A 19,944-nucleotide genomic window follows, 5' to 3' on the forward strand; every position below is an offset into this window, starting at 1 on the left:
TATTTTGTCATGCTTTCAAATAAGCATCACAATAAAAGTGTAATGGACTTAAAACACAAGAAGATAGTCGTGTCTGCAACTAAATCTTTACTATGACAAAAGTGACAAAAATGCATATCTTTTTGCTATTATACCAGCTGATTTGAGAAACCACATGGATGCACCCCCACTTACAACTCTTGGTACATTTTGTAGATATTGTTAGGCTGATTAGGCAATATCTATGAAAATCAAAATGAAATGGATCACAACATTAAACAAACCCCTCACACTCCACTGCCTACGACAACAAAAACAAAGAAACTTGTGTTCGATCCAGTGGGTCCTGAAAAGCTTTGCAACAGTGGCACCTAGAGGACATGATGGGAATCATTTCAAAAGCGCTAATATGATCAGAAACAGAAGGGAAACATTTAACAAAAAAACCTCTGATAACGTCTCAAAAAGGACACATTAGCTAGTTAAACCAGTGGTTGCTGCCCTCGTGTTGTTTCCATCAGTCGTCCTGGCTGGGTTGACAGAGCAGCGAGTGTTGTGGAAGGCACACGGTCTGTCATGACTGGGCTGCCACCACCACCATCGTCTCTGTGGCTGAAACAAACAAGCACAACACCAGTTTGTACGGTGGAAATGCATTTTTTTGTGTACGTGACTGTCATTTTGCAACATGCATATCCTACAGTTTAAATAAGTAGAATGGACATGGGCAGCAGGATTTAAGTAGAGTGAAGTGTTCATTTAAAGCAGGGCTTTTAAAACATTATTTTTTACTGCAGCTTTCTGATAAATTAGATACATAACGTATTTTTAATATGTAACTATTTATTTGCTTGCTTTTTATTTTTTATTGCTTCTAAAAAATGCAATGTCTTTCTTGTCTTAACTACTTATTTGCTTTTTCTTGCATTTCTTTTTTTGTCTTTTAAATGCAATTTGAATGTTTAACGTCTTATGTTTAATATATTTAATATATTCTCATGCCTATAAGTGAGCATCTAAAATGTGGCTGGCTGAGAATAATACCTATCCTGAAGATGTCCATTCTACCTCTCTAGCTCTACACAGACAGCTGTGCTGCTTTTTACCTTCTTAACTGTACTATTACATCACTGAGCAGCTTTTTACAGTCCAGATAGACACCTCTGGCTCTGTGGATACAGGTAGAAATACATGTGGTCAGAGCCAAATACAGGGACGACTGTAGGGAAGATTGTATTGTTTGTTTTTATGATAAAATTGAACAGCAGTAAATTAAGCCACATTTGTTCTTTATATTGTGTCATGTTAATGTGATGCTCAACAATTGAGATTCATTTGAATCTAGAAATCTAGCAGCACTCGCTGAGAAAGTTAAGTTGCACCTCTTTTTACTGACATATTTTTATTTTTGTACTACATTTCCGATTCTTACCAGAACCCTGGCACACATAAATGGAGTTTTTATTATTATTATTAGTTACAACTGTCCGTGGAAGCCCTGAGAGGCAAGCCAGAAAGAAAGTTTTGCCAGGATCATTGTTATTTTCTTTCAAAAAAGCGTTTTGGCAGGTGAAAAATATTTGTTCAGTGTTTGTTGTTGTAATACTGATTTCAATCACAAGAGGCTGAAGTGCACCACCACCCATGTTCTAAATAGGCATCCATGTTTTCTAGCCAAAAGAAAGACATGACAGTAATGTAACATAACTTGCTAACAAACAATATATGTACCTTGTGTCTAGAAATTAAAACTCAGCTGGAAGAAAAGATGAATGGTTTTAGTCCTATTTAGAAACCACAAACACTTAGAAAAATTATACTGAAAAATAAAAAACTTCACCTGCCGAGACATTTTTCTTCACCTACTTTTTACAGATGGAAAAATTAAGTACCTTAGAAAAAAATAAAACTTGTAAAAAAATGTATCACTTCCACTGATCACATCTCTGAGATTCTTCAGGAGGATCTTATTCTATACTATTTTCTATTTATTATATCAACAAAGATACAAGTGTAACTATTATGCAGCATTATAAACAATACTAATGTAGGTATGGATTTTCAAAAGCTTGTGACTGGCACTTCATACAGTATGTTCTTACTTTGTCCTTCCACCAGGGACACTTCCTCCTTGACGTCATGTGTTAGATCCACAGCTTCCTCACTGGCCAGCTGCCCTCCCGAATCAGCAGGCGGCGCCACCTCCTCTGCTTGTGATGGGGCAGAGTGGCAGAGCTTGGCCTCATGTACTGGAGCCTCGGATGTAGACTCTGGTTCAGCAGCTGTAAGGACCTCCAGGTCCGACCCAGAGGAGGCTGCTGCCAGCTGAGTCGTGTCCATAACTACTGCTGCTTCACTGTGTGTCTCCACAGCTTCGGCTGTCTCCTCTGCTACCGACGCTTTATCTGCTACCTCCTCCTCCTCCTCCACTGATGTCTCAGCAACAGGTGTCGTCTCACCTGTGGATGTCTCATCCTCTGGAGCAGCTTCAGCAGTGGTGGTGGTGGTGACCTCTTCAGCTGGAGTAGCTTCTTCCTCAGCTGGAGTAGCTTCTTCCTCAGCGGGAGCAGCATCAGGTGAGGCCTCTGCGGAGGAGACAGCCTCTTCTGGAGCAGCAGCCAGATCTTCAGATTCAACCCCGCCCACCTCCTCCACTGTTGGGGCAGATGTTGTAGGTTCCTCACCCACCTCCTCCACTGTTGGGGCAGATGTTGTAGGTTCCTCACCCACCTCCTCCACTGTTGGGGCAGAAGGTATAAGTTCCTCAGACATGGACGCAGCCTTCTCCTCCTCCTCCTCTGCTGCTACAGGATCAGACGTCTCCTCTTTAACCAGCTCTTCTGCAGCAGCCTCTGCAGACTTCAGCTCGTCCTCATTCTCTACGACAGCCGCCTCGTCAGCGGCTTCTAGAGCTACCACCTCTGTGGTTACTTCCAGGACTTCTGCCTCTGCCACCTCCAGTGTGAAGTCCAAATGTTTTACGTTGTCCTCAATATTCTGGACAGCTTTCACTAGACTCGTCTCACCAACAGAAGCTGCTGAGATCTTCATAGCTGTGAGCAGGTCGGGCATAGACTCTGTAGAACAGGACAGGAAGTAGTGGCTGAGAGAGATTTTAAATATAGAATATAAGCTCAGACATTACAACAGCTCTCAATATTTAAGTATACACTAGCTTCATGTGTGGTAAAATTGCTTTAATTCCAATTAACTTTATTAGAAGCCTTGTTCCAGTTTTGCTGTTTTATTTTAAACTGTGTTGAAATAAGTATTCAGATCCTTTACTTAAAAGTACTGTGAAAGTACTTCAAGTCCTGCATTCATCTAAAAGTAGTACTTTACTGTACTTAAAGTATGAAAAGTTAAAGTAGACATTATGAAGTAGAATGTTCCCCGTCAGTTTTGTTATTTTTTTATATATATATATATATTTTAATATTACTGCGTATTAATGTGTATGTTGCATTTTACTGCTGTACATGTTTAAGGTTGTGCTCATTTGAACTCCTGTATATACTGCTGGGCAGTTTAATCTACACAATGCATCATATTCTATAAGTTCATGAGTTTGTAGCTTTGTCCTGTGAGAACTACGTGTCTCTAGAAAGTTACTCAGAAAAACCTGTTTTCAGCTTTGTGACGATGCATGTGACGTAAAACACTTCTTCCTTCAGTTCATCACAAACATTAAACATCCACACATCTGGAGATACGTGGTTTTCACTAAAGTCATTTAAACTGTCAAGACAAATATAGTGAATTAAAAAGTACAATATTTACCTCTGAGATGTACTGGAAATGGAAATACTAAAATACAAGGACCAGATGTGTACGTAAGTACAGTACTTGAGTAAATGTACTCCGTTACTTTGCACCACTGGTGTTAAATAAATTAAATATGTTTAGAGATTTAACTGTTTAGGAAAAAAAATACTTTTGAAGACATTCACATTGGACTCTATTGTTTAACTGGTCTAAAGGTATTTGTCAGATTAACCAATAATGAAACTAATAATTTGTTGCCTGTGAATTCCCTTCTGGAAAACTGTTATTACACCTCATGTAGACTGTGAACACAAGGCATGTGCAGCAATAGTCCTGGTGTACACAGTGCTTCGTTTTGTTAGTGTACATTTCACTTACCTTGAGCAGGTTTCTATGACTGCATGTCTACAGTCACCACAGGATCAGGGAACACTCTACAGGAGACGACCTGCTCAATTCATGCTCCCATGCTCGTGTAAGCCTTTAAAAAGTGTGGAGTATTCTAAAACACTCTTATTGGAGAGAATTTTGATCGCAGTTTCAATACAAAAACCTTTATAAAAAGAAAAAAGGCACAGTTCTCACAAAACTTGAGTGCCTGCAGGTCTTTTTCCCCCTCAACTTGTTGAGCAGGATCTTCCACATCCATCTGACTGCTTCTTACAGAGCGCTGCCTGCAGCTGCTTTCTGCCCGTCCCTGCCTTTTGTACAACATTGTGACTTTACACAGGAGCAGGAGCATGGACACGGCACAGGCGCATGGACACAGCACAGGGATTCTTCAGGAAATTAAGGATTTCTACAGGAAGTGCGTGTTTCTACACCTACAATACAATTTACTGTCTACAAGCTAGCAGCAAGACATTTGCCACCAATTAGCCCTGGACAACTTATACTTAATCTGAACCAGTTATTTTACAACCTACAGTGTTAAATGCAAATAAAATAATTATAGTTTTGAGTCATACATTCGCCACACAACCATAATATATAAAGTAATATAAAAAAAATGCAATATTGAGACACCTCATTCTCATCCAGTGATGTTTTATTCTTTGAAATATTGACTGTATTAATGACAACTTGCAAAAAACAGGTGATGGAATTTTCTGTAGTGTTCCCTGAAAGATTTCACATTTAAAGAGTAAAGAAACGGGAGAAGCGAGTTAAACACTGGCTGGCAAATAAAAGTTTGAATGTGCGAGAAAAAAAAAAAAACCGAACATCTCCTTATGGAGTAAACGCATTAGGAGGCGGTGATGAGCAAAAGTTATCAAGAAGACTAGACAGGTGCTGCAGCCAGGAAAAAGAGCCAACTGGTTTTTGGTCATACTTCACAATGTGAGACGGTTAAAACAAAACGAGGCGCACTGACCATTTGTTCCATCTCTCTACCGTTTGCATGAGAATCCTAGCCTAAGCAAAGATACATGAGCTGTAGCTGGAAATAAGTATTTGTCGAGCAGAAGACCAAGTGCAAATGATTTTGAACGACACAAGACAACTTGAACAATTTATCAAATGGGCTACATTCAGTCACCGTACGGACATTTAGAGGAAAATGCGAGGCCGTCATGTTTTAAGGGCACTTTAGAACAACATCTCACAGAACATAACTCTGTTATATCCCTTATACCACCTAAATCAACACTCTTATTAACTGTACAGCTGCCAAACCATGATTTGCATTTGCTCTAGTTATTTAAAAAAAATTCCTATAGAAACTGAATTTTCCAAACTGAATCTCAACAGCCTGATGACAAATGTTCTGGTTTGGGTCTGAAGGTTGGGTAAAGGAAGGAAGGCACTGGAAAACTGGACTGATGAACCCTTATGGTATTAAAAGCAAAAAAAAATGAAAACTAGGGGTCCATGAGTCCATTTTTCCTGGGTCACAGAGGTGGGACACAGCACAACTAACTCTGAGCCCTACTTTCTCGGCAACTATTGCACCGTCACAGCTTTATGCAGCCACCTCTGCAGCAGGGGCAGCCTCTGCCTCTGGGGCTGCAGAGCCCGTCTCTGCTTCAGCGGCGGGCGCAGGAGGAACTTCATCTACTGCTGCCGTACCAGCGCTCTCTGCTGCAGGGGCTTCTTCTGCTGCTGGGGCCTCTACTGCGGGGGCTTCCGCTGCGGGGGCTTCTTCTGCTGCAGGGGCCTCTACTGCAGGAGTCTCCTCTGCGGCCGCAACTTCAGGGACAGCCTCTGCCACTACAGCGGCTTCTTCTGTGACAGCGTCTGCCACTACAGCGGCTTCTTCTGTGACTGCTGGCTCAGCTGCAGCCTCAACGACGACCACCTCAGAGGCCACGGCGGCGGGCGCTTCTTCAGACACTGCCTCAGCGACCGGTTCGGCAGCGAGCTCCGCTACTGCTGGAGCAGGGACAGACTCCGCCACGACCTCGGCAACAACCTCCGCGGCGACTACCTCGGCGAGTTCAGCTGCAGGAGCCACCACTTCTGGCACTACCTCGGCCGAAGGAGCTGCAGATTTAGAGGGTGGGAGGAGAAATTATGGTTATGTTCATCAGGTAAAATTAAACCAAACATATATTTGAAAAAATAAATGAGTGTAAAATATAATGTAAAATATATGGGCCGTTTGTGGATCAGTGGCAAATGATTGTCACATTTGGAACACATCTACAGTAAGTCATAAGAGGAAATATTTCCTCGAGCATTCAAAGTTTTAGGGCTGATTGATTATAAATTAAAAAGGAGAATTTATATAATCTGTCACAATTATTTTGGTCAATATTGAGATCATGATTACTCATCGAATTTGGAAACTTAAACATCAAATATAAAAAAAGAGAGAGAGAACCATGTTGCAACATCCCTTCCACGACATACTGAATACTGAACATAAATATTCAATATATAAATAAAAAAATATAAAGTTAGATCAACTATTCCACAACTTACTACACAACATAAACTCCTAAAACATATTCCAGTTACGGCTGTAGCGTTAGGAAAGGCTCGGTGCGCTGGATTTGTAATGCAAGACAAAAACGATCATAAGTGCGAAACGGAAAACAAAGTGTTTAAATCTTAAAATAAAACAAGGCAAAGCAGCATGCATTTAGTAAAGTGAAGCGTAATCCTTAATCCCAACAGGTCATCCTGGACACAAATATAACTGCTGAGCTCACCGAGGAGGTTTTTAATAACTCCATAACATTTTATTTAATAAAGATCCAGGAGAGCATGTAGTGCTTTTACGCAAGTAAAACAATTGCTTCTCAAAGCAAAAATAGGATAGTTAAAAATTAGTTTACAAAAGCTGCCAAACAACCCACCTAATGACATTGTAGTGATACTCAGTGATGGGTACTCGGATTAATACGTCAGGACAATTTGATCACAATCACTTTAACCACCATCAAGATGTTTGTGACTTTGTTTCCAGGACATTTTTGCTTGATTACAGGCCGCAGTTTAAAAGTCAAAGCAGTTCACTCTGTAGTGCTGAGGGCGCAGAGCTTTATACTCAGACCAAAAACAAACACTTCCAGGCAACACAACTGAACCAGAGGCAGCCGCTGCTTATCCCCGTGTCAGAGTTAGCCGCTCTCAGCGCACAGCTATTATCTCTCCAGGCTCACACTGGTTGAATAAACAAATCAAATTGCAGACAGAAATCAAAACAGACAGGCAAGATAAAGCTATTGAGAGTGATCAGTCTACCATGTTTGATATGTGGGCGGCGAAGCCAGAACCAACTAGGAAATACAGCCAGATCTTTGCCTTTCATTCCTCACAGCCGGAGCGGCCCAGTTATTCAATTCATCAATAAAAAAAGGCCCTAAAATACATACTTGTCTATAGAAGCCAAAAGGCAGTTGCCCAATTAAAAATATGGCTAACTTTAAATGTTGGCAGATTCAAAGTTACAAAAAGAAAAAGTGAAGGAATAGTGAGCCCCACTTTCTTCTGTAGCTTTCATCTTTCATGAAATGCCGAAAATATTCAGAAATATTTCTGTGTTGGTGATCAAACTGGTCGTTTAATGTTTAGTATTTTAACGTTCAACTAGCTTTGTAAAATATTAATCACAGAAAGCCAGACATGTTCTGGAGTCTTTATCAAAAAGTATTTTGTTTAGGAAGGTTCCCAACTGACTTAATGACCCAGACGTAGCCAAGTGGCAGCCATGGGAAGATCTTTGTCGCATTCTCTAAATGCTAAAGGAAAAGGTGCGTAAATGCTCCCTTATCTCCTTCAGCATAAGATGCACTAGATAATCGTTTACCAAAGGAAAGGAGAGATAACACCGTCCCACAAGTCCTTGTGGCAGCAGCAGGGCAGACCCACATCAATGGGGCTTAGTATCATTTGAAGAAAAAGAAAACCGGCACCCTCACCGATAGTGCTTCATTTGATAGGGTTTCTTCCCAACTCATTAATGGAAATATTCAGTTGCATTAAAAGCCGCCAACACTCCTCCCTATCCATGAGATTTTTAAACGGAATACATTTTAAAAGTGTTCAAATTACTACAACGTTTATAGACTTGGTACAAAAAAAAAAAAAGGTTTGAATGCAGGAATCTCTTGACGGAGAAGTTTCAGTGCTTCTTGGTACCGAGTTATTTCGGTCGATATCTTTGTGGATGTTATTGACGTTTATCCCAGTCTCATAAATATGCAGTCGGATTCTCTTAGCGCCACAGGTGTCTTTTCCTAAGACCTTATGAATCGTAATTCACATGCATCCTTGACCTCATGACATTTTGCAATCGAGGTCAAGGAAAAGGAGTTTGGAAAAGACATGGAATGTCTTTTCTCTCTACAGTCTTGATGTTTAGCCATGAAGCAGTGATATTTTAGTGACGACAAGATCAGTTGGTTTACCACTTTTGGTCCATAATGAAATCTCTCAATAATTGGATTGTACAGACACTCAATCGCCCTCAACTTTAACTATCAGGTCTAAAAACATGGCTAATCCTTTGATTTGTGACCAAATGCCTGCAAAAACTAAATGTACTTGTAAGAGATTTTGGAAAACAGAATCTCAGGAGGTTGAGTGTATGCAACTGACCCTTTGCTGTGGAGTCCATGTTTGCGAGTTTGTCCACACCGTCACCATTGACTGTCTTGTAGGCCTGAGAGAAAGAGGGCAGATATGCACTCATAGATTATACGCAAATGAAAACAGCACAAAAAAGCAACAGGATAACAGCCAGTTTACACTGACATGTTGTCCAACATGAACAAACACAGCTGATGTACACTTGTGCTGGCAGCAGTCGCCTGGGGGGCAGACATGTTCTTGTTCACTGTGTGTAAGCACAAAGAACGTTCTATGTCCCCTCCCAAGTCAGAGTCGTGGGGATGTCTGCGACACAGTGCAGTCTGAGGATGCATGTTAACCGTCTCCCAGTTACACAAGCAAAGACACAACTGTATAAGGCAGTACAGAATGCGGTTCCCTGCTTTTTTTTTTTTTTTTTTTTAAACAAGCAAAGCTTCTATTGAGGTTTTTCAAATGAAGCTTTGAATGTTTAGACATATTTTCTGATTTTGTCATCCAAAATTTTTTTTTAATCAACTTTCTTAAATAAATACAACTGAATGGAAAAGCAAACTTTTTGACATGTTTGGATCACGATCTCACTGTCAGAGTCTGCAAATGGTAAATGACTAATAATGTGAAAGTATAAGACTATAACACCTGGTTTACTTTAGTGTACCCAACTTTACTTTGACTAAAACTAATAAGTTCCTTTAGAATTACTCTTCTCAGGCTTCTGAACTATGTGGAATGAGGCCGACCAAGTGATTCTCTTTATTTTACAGCGCTCAAGAAATATTCCATCTAAATCTTTAAGTTCCACTGATACTGAGGACAGATTGAGTGCAATAGCACTTTAGGAGTCAAAGCAGACGGACATAAAGGGTAATAACACAGACTTTCAGGTTAGACTGGAGAGATCTCAGATACTCACATAGACGACAGCAGCAGTGAGGCCGCCTCCACACAGGACAAAGTACGCCATGTTGCTGGAGCCACCAGGGACCCCAAAGGCCATGTGTCGCACTGGAGCTGCTGAATAAGACAGAGGGCAGAGTTAAAGAGGAACTATTACAGAAGCAAAGGAGGTTTACATTTACTGACAATTATATCATTAAAAAATCAACTAATTTTGAATTGATGGACTTGTGTGCAGCTTCATTCAACCACTGGTTGAACATACGTAGGGCATTCTTTTTGTGTCAGATCTAAAATGAAAAATAATGGGGATAAAGTGCAATAGATTTGATCACCGTTTTATTCAGTAAAATGGTCCCATCAGAAGTAGGACTTGGCACAAAGACTAGTGCATTCTGATAGCGTCAACATGTCCCCATCCCTTAATCCAGTTACACAATACAGCCCTGGTCATTTGTAGCAGAGGATGGAAAGATTTAGCAGCAGCCAAGCTAAACACCAAACCCACAACACTTTCTGCTTCACAATCTCAGATTTGCATAAAAAACTAGTCCCTCAACACACATTTCAGAGTTACTGAGGATCTGTCAAATGCATCTTAATGGGCCATTTGTGGTGGTGATTGCGGCTGGCTGCAGCCTGTAGATTTGCTTGTGTTTATAAGATTGCCAGTGGTGCATGCAGAGGAGGCTGTAACTAAAACCAACCTGCATCCCATACACTGCCTCAGCTTAATCTCTTCCAACCTAGATCTTATACAGCAAAGGGTGTACATGCACACAGTTAAAGTACGAGTTATCTTTAGCATGATCCATGCCCTCTGTGCGCGCACATGTATGTGGTTTACACAGCAACCCGAGTAGGCCATCTGAAGCAGTGAAGGAACACAATGTACAGCACAGCCCGCCCCTTAACGTCCTTCCCATGTTGCACATGTGTGTTCAGACAAAATCATAACTCAGTGTGACTTCTCCACTGACACGTTGCATCTATATATAAAATACGTCGATGATTGTTCACCTGTTGCAGTCACACCAATAGAACGTAATGACGACGTGAAAACAATGAAAGGAGTTGCTCGTAAGAGAATTGTCACCCGAATCTGCAGCTCCCTTTGGATAACCTCTGTCGTGGTACCAGTTATAGTGAGCTTTAGGCTTTGTCAAACCAGCTAAGGAAAAGAAATCCTGGCTATGTCGAAATTGCGTTGTGGTAAGCCTACGCAACACAAGTGAGTATTAGAAGTCATCCTGGGATGATTTTGCTACAGAACTGGTTCCTAGTGGTCCTATTCCTTGGAATCACATGACTATCGATCCCCATCAATGCTTCCTGAGAGTTGTGCGTGCATGCATAATGACGTAATGCCGTACACACGGCTTCACATTTCAGTTTGTTTGGGAGAAGAGAGAAAAGGAACTTTTAAAAAAACAATGGTGCCAATAAACCGGTACACTTTTATTCCACCCAACAATTTATCTGGAATCGATAAAGAATCAGAACGATAAGGAATCAATAGATAAAATCTTATCAATTCCCATCCCTACAGGTAACAAAGGATACAAATGAATAAATGTAACTAAGAACACACCAAAACTGGACAGGACATTGTTCTGTTGTGACTGCTGAGCCAATGTAGCAGTAAGTCCTCTAATGCCTATGAAACAGCAGCGTCATGCAGGGACAAGGCCAAGTACAAGTTATTTATACAGGTAATCAGTTAATCCCTGCAGAGGTTCAAGCCTGTGAAAATGGACACGCATGTCAGGCAACAACAGACAAAATGGCTGCGATGATGTCAGATGTGAGTTGACTCCACATGTATGTTACTCCTGCTACCGTCTGTCAGCTGGCATGTGCAGAGACATGAGGGAGGGGAATACTTATGCAGACCTGTAGGACATTCAGGTCAGAGTGTGGCCTTGTCACACATGCAGTTTTTTTTGTCAATTTCTTTCAAAATGCAGCCATCAAGACCATTTTGTTTGTGCAGGTATTATTGGTTGTCTGCACCATCAGTCAGAGTTCACCAGACGTTTTAATAAAAAATTTTTTTTAAAAAGCAGCACTTTGACCTCAGGCTGAATTCCACATGCTCAGATGTTAAAGTTAACAGATGATCCGTGAAAAGAGAAAGAATGAAAGTCTCAAATCCCCTCCCCTTACATGCAAACACTCCAGAGTGAGATTTAAAATGCACATGAATCAGCGAAATTAATGTGCATGTTGGTTCAGGTTTAATGGATGTAAAGAGTTACTGGTAATGCATTTTTGGCCGTTTTTTTTGTTTATTAAGATTCTCATAGAATATTCAGCAGGGCTGACACTTATGTATGGCTGATCTCCATGTGCTCCAGCTCAAGAAGTCCTAGGACAACGTGTAACCATGGTAAAGCATAGCTACAAAATCATTATTTCATTGTAAAAGCTTGACTACATGTTCGATGCTGGACTATTTTTATTAAAACAACAATTACAATTGATGAAAGTTGGCTCTAAAAGCTTAAAATCAGAGTTTCTGTAGTGTGTGGGGCGCGCTTTCATAACCAATGTGTTCAAGAACGGTGTGTTCCCAACGCAGGACACACCTCCTCCCGACTGCTGCTCTGTACAATGGAAACCCTAAGAATTCATCTGTTTATGGGACCTTTCACATAAAATGTTAAGATTTTAAAGGAATCCCTGCTGCCGAAATAAACTTTTTATTTATTTTTTAGACTCGTTGCATTTGTCCGCGTAACCACACAACCCCATTCAAAAGTCAGTCACTGACAACCTTTAGGCTACTCACCATTATTGGATGTGGGTTTGAAAGCCCTCCGTGCCAGCGGCCCGACTCTCTGCAATGCCCGTCTGCAGAACATCTTGTCCCGGTTATCAGCAGCAGGTAAATGAGTGCGTGTCGGTGTGTTTCCAGCAGGTTTTAAGGATGATTGAGGCGAGGAGGAGCACTCAGCTCAGCTGCTGTCCAATGCTGAGTGAAGAGAGGACACCCCCCCCCCTCCCCTTTCAAGAAAAGATTAGTACACTAGGTCGCCCCCTGCAGGCCAGCTGGCAGAATAAATACATCCATGTTTTTGCTGTCGGTTTAGCACTTGTATTCTTTAAGTAGTCAATGCATGGGTGGATTACTGAATGTGAACCGGGCACAGGCACAGGGGCCCCCCTGGCTCTAATCTACAAAAAGCCACTCAAGTAGACACATACCAAAACATAACCAAGAAAAGACACAAAATGACGAAGAATAGAAATAAAAGGACGACAAAGAGACACAAAACAAGTGCAATGAGACACAAAATGGCCACAGAGAAATAAAACAACGGGAAAGAAACACAAAAAGACTACAAAGAGGAACAAGATGACGTCAGAGAGACACAAAACAACACCAAAAACAGGCTAAACAACTATAGTGTAGGTGAGATGGTGGGGCCTTTTAATTGTCTTTTCCCAGGGGAACATTGTCTCATAATCCGCCCATGAGGCGATGTCGTGATGTTATGGATTTATAGTGAGTAAAAAAAAAAAGAATAAATAAATGTAGAAGTTTTTAGTATGTGGCATGTTGTATGAGAGGAAATCAGCACTGTGCTGCGGAGGATCAGACATCCCTCACGATGGTTTGTTTCAAGTGGATTACAGCCCCATGTGGTGTTATGGCAAGAGACAGTGAACTGTGATTGCATAATACTCACTGTCCTAAAGCTATTGTAGCCTGCACCATGCATGGCTCTGATTGGCAGAGCCCAAATAATAAAGTGTTGCATTCTCCTAAACTAATATTAAACATGTTTACCTCCATCAATGCGTCAGCACCACATGTTTTCAGACAGCAAAAGTGTTGTAGTTTCAGTTATAATATTTAAATATACATGTTTAATTATTTAAAAGATCTAAAGAATTAAAGAAGCAGTGTGTAGGATTTAGTGACATCTAGCGGTGAAGTTTCAGGTTTCAGATTCCAGATCCTTTTCCAAGCGTGTAGAGAAGCTACGGTGGCCTTTAGGTAACACATAAACACGACAGGCCCTCTCAGAGTTTGGTTTGTTAATTCTGGGCTACTACAGAAACATCTACTATGTAGATCTGAAGGGCTCATATTAAGCTAACGAAAACACAACTATTCTTAGTTTAGGGTGATTATACACAAAACATGATTATGAATACTATATTCCATTTCCAAAAACAGATCCCCCTAAATCCTACCTCTACCTCTTTAAGGTGCTCAGCGCATTATAACAGAGCTAAACTCTCCAAAAACCTCCTTAAATGATTCAGGTTTTGGGAATCAGTTTTCAATGTAATGTAATGAGCCTGCCGATACATGACACAGTAGTAATATAGTCTGAGTCTACCTACAACATCTGCATGTATACATATGTATTATCTAGCTACTTATTCATTTAGATGTACAAACATTGTTTTTAATATTGTGCGCATAATTGTTGAAATGTTTTTATTTATTCATTTTAATTTTATGTTTATTTCTTTATGTATATTTTTTCATCAGTATATTGTATATTTTAATATAGGATTGATTGTATTGAATCAAAACATCTGGTCTTTCAGCAGTACAAGTGCAAAGACGTCATAAAGATAGCCATCTGACTTTGTAATGTCAGTTACACAATATCTAAAGAGTGCTATTGTTAGCCAGCATAAACCTTTCTGTACGGGTTGAATTAAGAAAAGGGGAGTTTTATTTCTTATGAATTCAACTTTTCATATGTAAGAAGTAGAATTTGTTCTTCCTTCCGAAGAATAAGTTTCCTCAAAAGTTACATAGTCACACTTCAAAGTGAGCAATGTTATTCTTAAGTAATGATTACTCCAGAGATGTATCGCTCATAATGTTAAGGGACTCACCAAAGACGGTCTAAATCAAAGCAGCAGACGTGGAGATATCCTGACTTTAGGTAGGCTTGCTCTGAAGTAGTGTACTTAGCTACAGTGGGATTCACATCTGTTAGAGTGACAATACTGTCAGATGTTTATACCTTATACACAGTCTCCGGTTTAAACATAGGCTTCAGATTGTGTTCCATTCTTCATACACCTGGGAAGTCGGTGACATTGTGCTGGAAATCCCAACTCTGCTTCTACAAACGTAAGATCAGCAATGATCTAGCTGTGCACAGTCAGCAAAATATAGAAGTTTTGTTTTGTAACTTTCACAACTTATTTCATTGCATTTAAAATGTGTCTTATGACAAATAAGACAAAATTAACTCTCTCCAGTGATCGTCTTTTTGAGTCTAGAGGAAGACATCTACCAGTCGGCTGCTGAATGTTGCACCAACGTGATACTTGCATGTGGACACACACACACACACACACACACACACACACACACACACACACACACACACACACACACACACACACGATGTGTTGCAGGATCTCCGGTCGTCATCATGTGACATCCTCTGAATCATCGATTGGACACACAATCACAACACTTGTGACACAACGCGCACACTGCTCTCGCACCAGACCGGTTCATGACTGCTGTGATGTTTCATCCACCCGGCACAGATCTAGAACAGCCTCCATCAGATTGTACCGTTTTATAACCCCACTGTACTAAAGTCACTCGTATACAGAGCACCATATAGTGATCCTCCACAAAATAATGTTTACATTCAAGGTCTTTATTTTACACAGTAAACAATAAGATTACAAATATACACAAATTTACAAGAAGGATGTCTGACATATTTAAGAGTATAAATATTAAAGTTCTATGTGGGAGTAACAACAACTGTATTTCAAAAACGTTTTTAAAAAATGAACATTACGCACAATATGGTCATTCTCTTACTCACACAAACACACAAACGTTCACACACTTATAAAGAGCTAAAAACATTCTTCCATCTGAACCCCCCCCCTCCCCCTCCCCTCTCTCAGCAGCAGGTCCACAACTCTTTCTCTGGTCTTTTCTTGTTCAGGATTTTAAAGGACCCGTTCGCTGGGGCGCTGGCTACTGAAGGTTTCTTCAGTCTCTTCAGTTTGGCACCAACAGCAACAACGATGTCCTCTACCTTATCCTGCTGATACGGCACCTCGCCGCCACTTTGTCGACCTTTGCCACATTTGTTTGGAGAGTTCTTGGCGGATGTCTCAAAAAACATCATGCCTTGGGCTTTGGAGAAGCTCATCGCCCACTCCTGACTCACCTGGGCCTCAGCCCTGCTGGGGTCACGGAGGTCACTCTTATTACCCACCAGGAACCTGGGAGGAGAACGGGCAGCGGGAAAGGGACAAATGAAGAATGATATTAAAAAAAGGGACAGTTCACCCCAAAATTAAAAACACATATTTTTCCTCTTACCTGCTTGTTGTTGATTGTTTTGGTGCGAGTTGCAGAGTGTTTGAGTTATCGGCCGTACAGATGTCTGTCCTTTCTCCAATATAATAGATCTAGATGGTGCTCGGCTTGTGGTGTTAAAACCGCCAAAAAAGTACATTTAAAAAAACTCAACAGCAATGTCTCTTTCCAGAAATCGGTTCCTCAAGATAATCCACAGACCTTGTTGTGAGCCGTTTCATGTAAGATCTATTTTCTTTCTACCGATTTTCACACGTGAGCCTCTCGTCCATGAGTAGATCCTTCTTCTGCGCAGAACTACAGTTGGTGGGTGCAGTTCGGCAGGATTGTTTGGCGCTTTGAGAACCACAAGCTGAGCGCCATCTAGTTCCATTATATTGAAGAGAAGGCCGACATCTCTACAGCCGATACCTCCAACACTCATTAACTCTCACCAAAACTATCTGGATTAATAAATAGCACTACAGGTAAGAGGAAAAATAGTTTGGGATTTTGTGGTGAACTGTCCCTTTAAGAGTTGCACAAAAAGAAATATAGTTATAGGATGTAGACTAAACTAAAAAGGTTCAATATAATATTTTTTTTTATTAATAAAAAGACTCCTGTACTTTTAGTGAGTAGCAGTATTACCTGGGGATTTGCTGCCCGAGGGAGTTCTGCCTGCACTCCTCTATCCAGGAGACCAGGCCGCTGAAGGTGGCAGGGGAGGTGACATCATATATGAAGAGCACAGCATGGACGTTGCGATAGTAGTGTTGCACCATGGACTTACGGAAACGCTCCTGTCCGGCTGTGTCCCACAGCTGGAGCTGGTGGGGATGAAAAAAGAGAAACGAGAAAGTGAGAACTTGTCATGTATGCTGGCACTGAAGAGGTCGTGGTAGAGACAGAAATGTGCAAAAGAGGAAATTAATTAGGGGGAAGGCACGGAAAGGAAAATAAATCATGTGTTGTAATACCCCAAACCAGGCAGAGACACACACACACACACACACATGCAGTGAATCATCACTGACAGGAAACAAAGAAAAGGAATTATGTATGGGTGTTTGTGTTTTAGAGAGGAGGGGGAGACACACCTGGCGGAGATCTGAACTCTACTGAGTGCACTTTTCTAGTTTTTGTTTGTTCTGTCATAATCTCTTTTAATAAGATAAGTCAAGTGCTAAATGTTTGTTCAAATTAATGATCAACCATGTGACTCTCTCTAAAAATGACCAACGCATTTGAGACAACATAAACATACAAAATAACACAAACATACCACAATACAATACTTGATTACTAGGTCTATGCTTTAAATGGAATTATAAAAGCCTGTAAACACAGATTTCAAAGGAACATCTTCAGATGCTGAGTCATTCGTCCGCCTTCAACGACCTGGAGAACTTGAAGCTGACTTTGAATCATCTTATTAGGACTTGTGACCTGACTTTGATTTGATTGTCATGAAACTTGCCTGAGTAAAAGTAAAATGTTGCTTTACATAAAGAACCATATATATTCTTTAAACTTTAAGCATGTTCACTGGAACAAAAGATGCATGGGATTTGTCTAATTCCACCATCACTTTAATGTACTGGGAACAAAGTGTGAAGCCTCATCCTGCCTAAAGTTATAAACAAGTCCTCTGTCACCACTGACAGACACTTCCTCTGTCATGTGGAAGTTTCAAAACATTCAGGAAATAGCTCAACACCCACAGTTTGAATCCCATGGAATAAACACAGTTCCTTACATGCGTTTACACACTGGGCTTCACATTGAACTTGATATAAAAGCTCACACCACTAGAATCAGGTATGTAAATCTTCACAGTGATTTACATGCTGCATTAGTTCTGCAAACACACGCAGCTCTGCTGATGTTTTTCCATTCAGAGGATTCTCAGTTATTCAGTCTAGTTTAGGACATTACTAAAGAGCCTAAGAATATTTAGCGCTAACAGAGGAGTTAAAAACACAGTAGCACGGAGACTCTCAACCTGCAGGAGTCTAACAGGAATATTACGTCCCCTTTCACACATGGAGTCTCTGCTGGTTTAGAGTTTTTTGTTTTGTTTGTCCAGACTTATTCGTCAGTTGATTTGAGCCCATGAAGAACACTGAATTCCTTGTGAAAATCATCGATGGATAATGGACCGGGCCTAACGGACACAGGTCCAGGGGCCCAAAGCGCCAGGAGACCCCCATGGCCTTCGCATACAAAATGTCACTCAAAGAAACACGTAGCAATCAGGAAGAGACTCAAAATGACCACAAAGACTACAAAGAGATGCAAAACAGCTGCATAGACACAAAACAACTACAAAGACACACATAATAACCACAGAGACACAAAACAACTACAAAGACACAAAACAACTACAAAGAAGCACATAATAACCACAAAGAGACGCAAAACAATTACAAAGACACAAAACAATTACAAAGACACACATAATAACCACAGAGACGCAAAACAACTACAAAGAGACAAAACAACTACAAAGACACACATAACCACAGAGACGCAAAACAACTACAAAGAGACAAAACAACTACAAAGACACACATAACCACAGAGACGCAAAACAACTACAAAGACACAAAACAACTACAAAGACACACATAATAACCACAGAGACACAAAACTACAAAGACACAAAACAACTACAAAGAAGCACATAATAACCACAGAGACACAAAACAACTACAAAGACACAAAACAACTACAAAGACACAAAACAACTACAAAGAAGCACATAATAACCACAGAGACACAAAACAACTACAAAGACACAACACAACTACAAAGAAGCACATAATAACCACAGAGACACAAAACAACTACAAAGACACAAAACAACTACAAAGAAGCACATAATAACCACAGAGACACAACACAACTACAAAGACACACATAATAACCACAAAGAGACGCAAAACAATTACAAAGACACAAAATGACTTCACAAGGGACAAAACTACAGAAAAGTAGCAACTTTAAAAAAACAGCTACAAAAGAGGTTAAACAACTACAAGGTGTGAGTCTTTGGCATGTCTGTGCCAAGGGGCCCATTGTCTCATCATATCATTTTAAATATAAAAACAAAAGAACCGGAAGCCGGAGAGAAATAACAGTTTGTTAGAGCGCACGGCTAGTCTGTTTATGTTTCCACTATTTTGTTTTAATTGATGCACACACGTTACCTTAATTCTCTCTCCATTGATATCCAGCTGTCTCTCGCGGAAGTCCACGCCGATGGTCGCCTCCACTCTGCTGGGGAACTCTCCGGCGCAGAGTCGGTGTGTGAGGCAGGTCTTCCCCACCCCGGAGTCTCCTATCACCAGCACTTTAAAGGTCCGACAGCGAGTCAGCATGGAGGAAACACTGCCCAGAGAGTTGGAAAACTCGAGAGAGGACTCCATTTCACCGTCGTTCACAGTAACTTCACACGAAAACAAAGTGCAGAAAAGACGACCAGCAACAACCTTTATCTTAAAGAAAGGTTTCCAAGGATGCAGCTCCGGGACTTCTGGGAGAAATAAACACCGTCTTCAGGTGGTTTAGTGTAACCTCTCCGCACACAAGCTCCTTGGAAACTGTTGAGGGCGCTGAGCAGCGGGAGTGAGGAGAGGGAGCCTCCGGTGATGATTGGTGTCAGTCTGAGGGAGGAGTTCATCAGATGACCAGGCTTTAGTCTGCAGGCTGGGAACATTTCTCAAGTCCCCCAAACTTTTCATTTGTCAAAATTAATTATTTAATTTATGCCTGAGATAACATATGGGCTACCTGCCTTTCTGTTTATATCATTCTCCCTAGTAGTTGCTCAACACAGAAACACTTAGTGTAACTAAAGTTCAGACAGACATACTGAATTAAACTATTTGTTTCTTTAACTCCACACTTCAACTGCTTTCATGGCCACAGCAGCTCCCTCATGCTGCTGGAAT

General features: G+C 40.8%; 3 protein-coding genes across 4 annotated transcripts; all 3 read right to left on the minus strand.

Moving 5' to 3' along the window:
* Window positions 1–74: 74 nt before the first annotated feature.
* Window positions 75–4,663, minus strand: LOC115013835 (serine-aspartate repeat-containing protein I-like). The gene is made up of 3 exons (XM_029440373.1): window positions 4,123–4,663; window positions 2,082–3,056; window positions 75–591 (listed from the first exon to the last, which is right to left on the minus strand). The coding sequence occupies exons 2-3, from the start codon at window positions 3,049–3,051 to the stop codon at window positions 554–556; spliced, it is 1,008 nt and encodes a 335-aa protein (XP_029296233.1). The 5' UTR covers window positions 3,052–3,056; window positions 4,123–4,663; the 3' UTR covers window positions 75–553.
* A 111-nt stretch (window positions 4,664–4,774) lies between these two features.
* LOC115013863 (fibrous sheath CABYR-binding protein-like) lies at window positions 4,775–12,659 on the minus strand. Of its 2 annotated transcripts, none has more exons than XM_029440418.1 (4): window positions 12,473–12,659; window positions 9,698–9,795; window positions 8,791–8,854; window positions 4,775–6,228 (listed from the first exon to the last, which is right to left on the minus strand). In XM_029440418.1, exons 1-4 carry the CDS (start codon window positions 12,543–12,545, stop codon window positions 5,708–5,710), a joined length of 756 nt encoding a protein of 251 aa, XP_029296278.1. In that variant the 5' UTR covers window positions 12,546–12,659; the 3' UTR covers window positions 4,775–5,707. The 2 variants fall into 2 exon arrangements, with proteins under 2 accessions (XP_029296278.1, XP_029296269.1); XM_029440409.1 differs by having other exon boundaries at window positions 9,698–9,798; window positions 12,473–12,657.
* A 2,639-nt stretch (window positions 12,660–15,298) lies between these two features.
* LOC115013896 (ras-related protein Rab-33B-like) lies at window positions 15,299–19,930 on the minus strand. The gene is made up of 3 exons (XM_029440467.1): window positions 19,201–19,930; window positions 16,640–16,818; window positions 15,299–15,912 (listed from the first exon to the last, which is right to left on the minus strand). The coding sequence occupies exons 1-3, from the start codon at window positions 19,417–19,419 to the stop codon at window positions 15,585–15,587; spliced, it is 726 nt and encodes a 241-aa protein (XP_029296327.1). The 5' UTR covers window positions 19,420–19,930; the 3' UTR covers window positions 15,299–15,584.
* Between the last annotated feature and the right edge of the window lie 14 nt (window positions 19,931–19,944).

The sequence above is a fragment of the Cottoperca gobio genome, chromosome 1, assembly GCF_900634415.1.
Source record: "Cottoperca gobio chromosome 1, fCotGob3.1, whole genome shotgun sequence".
NCBI classification, from domain to species: Eukaryota; Metazoa; Chordata; class Actinopteri; order Perciformes; family Bovichtidae; genus Cottoperca; species Cottoperca gobio.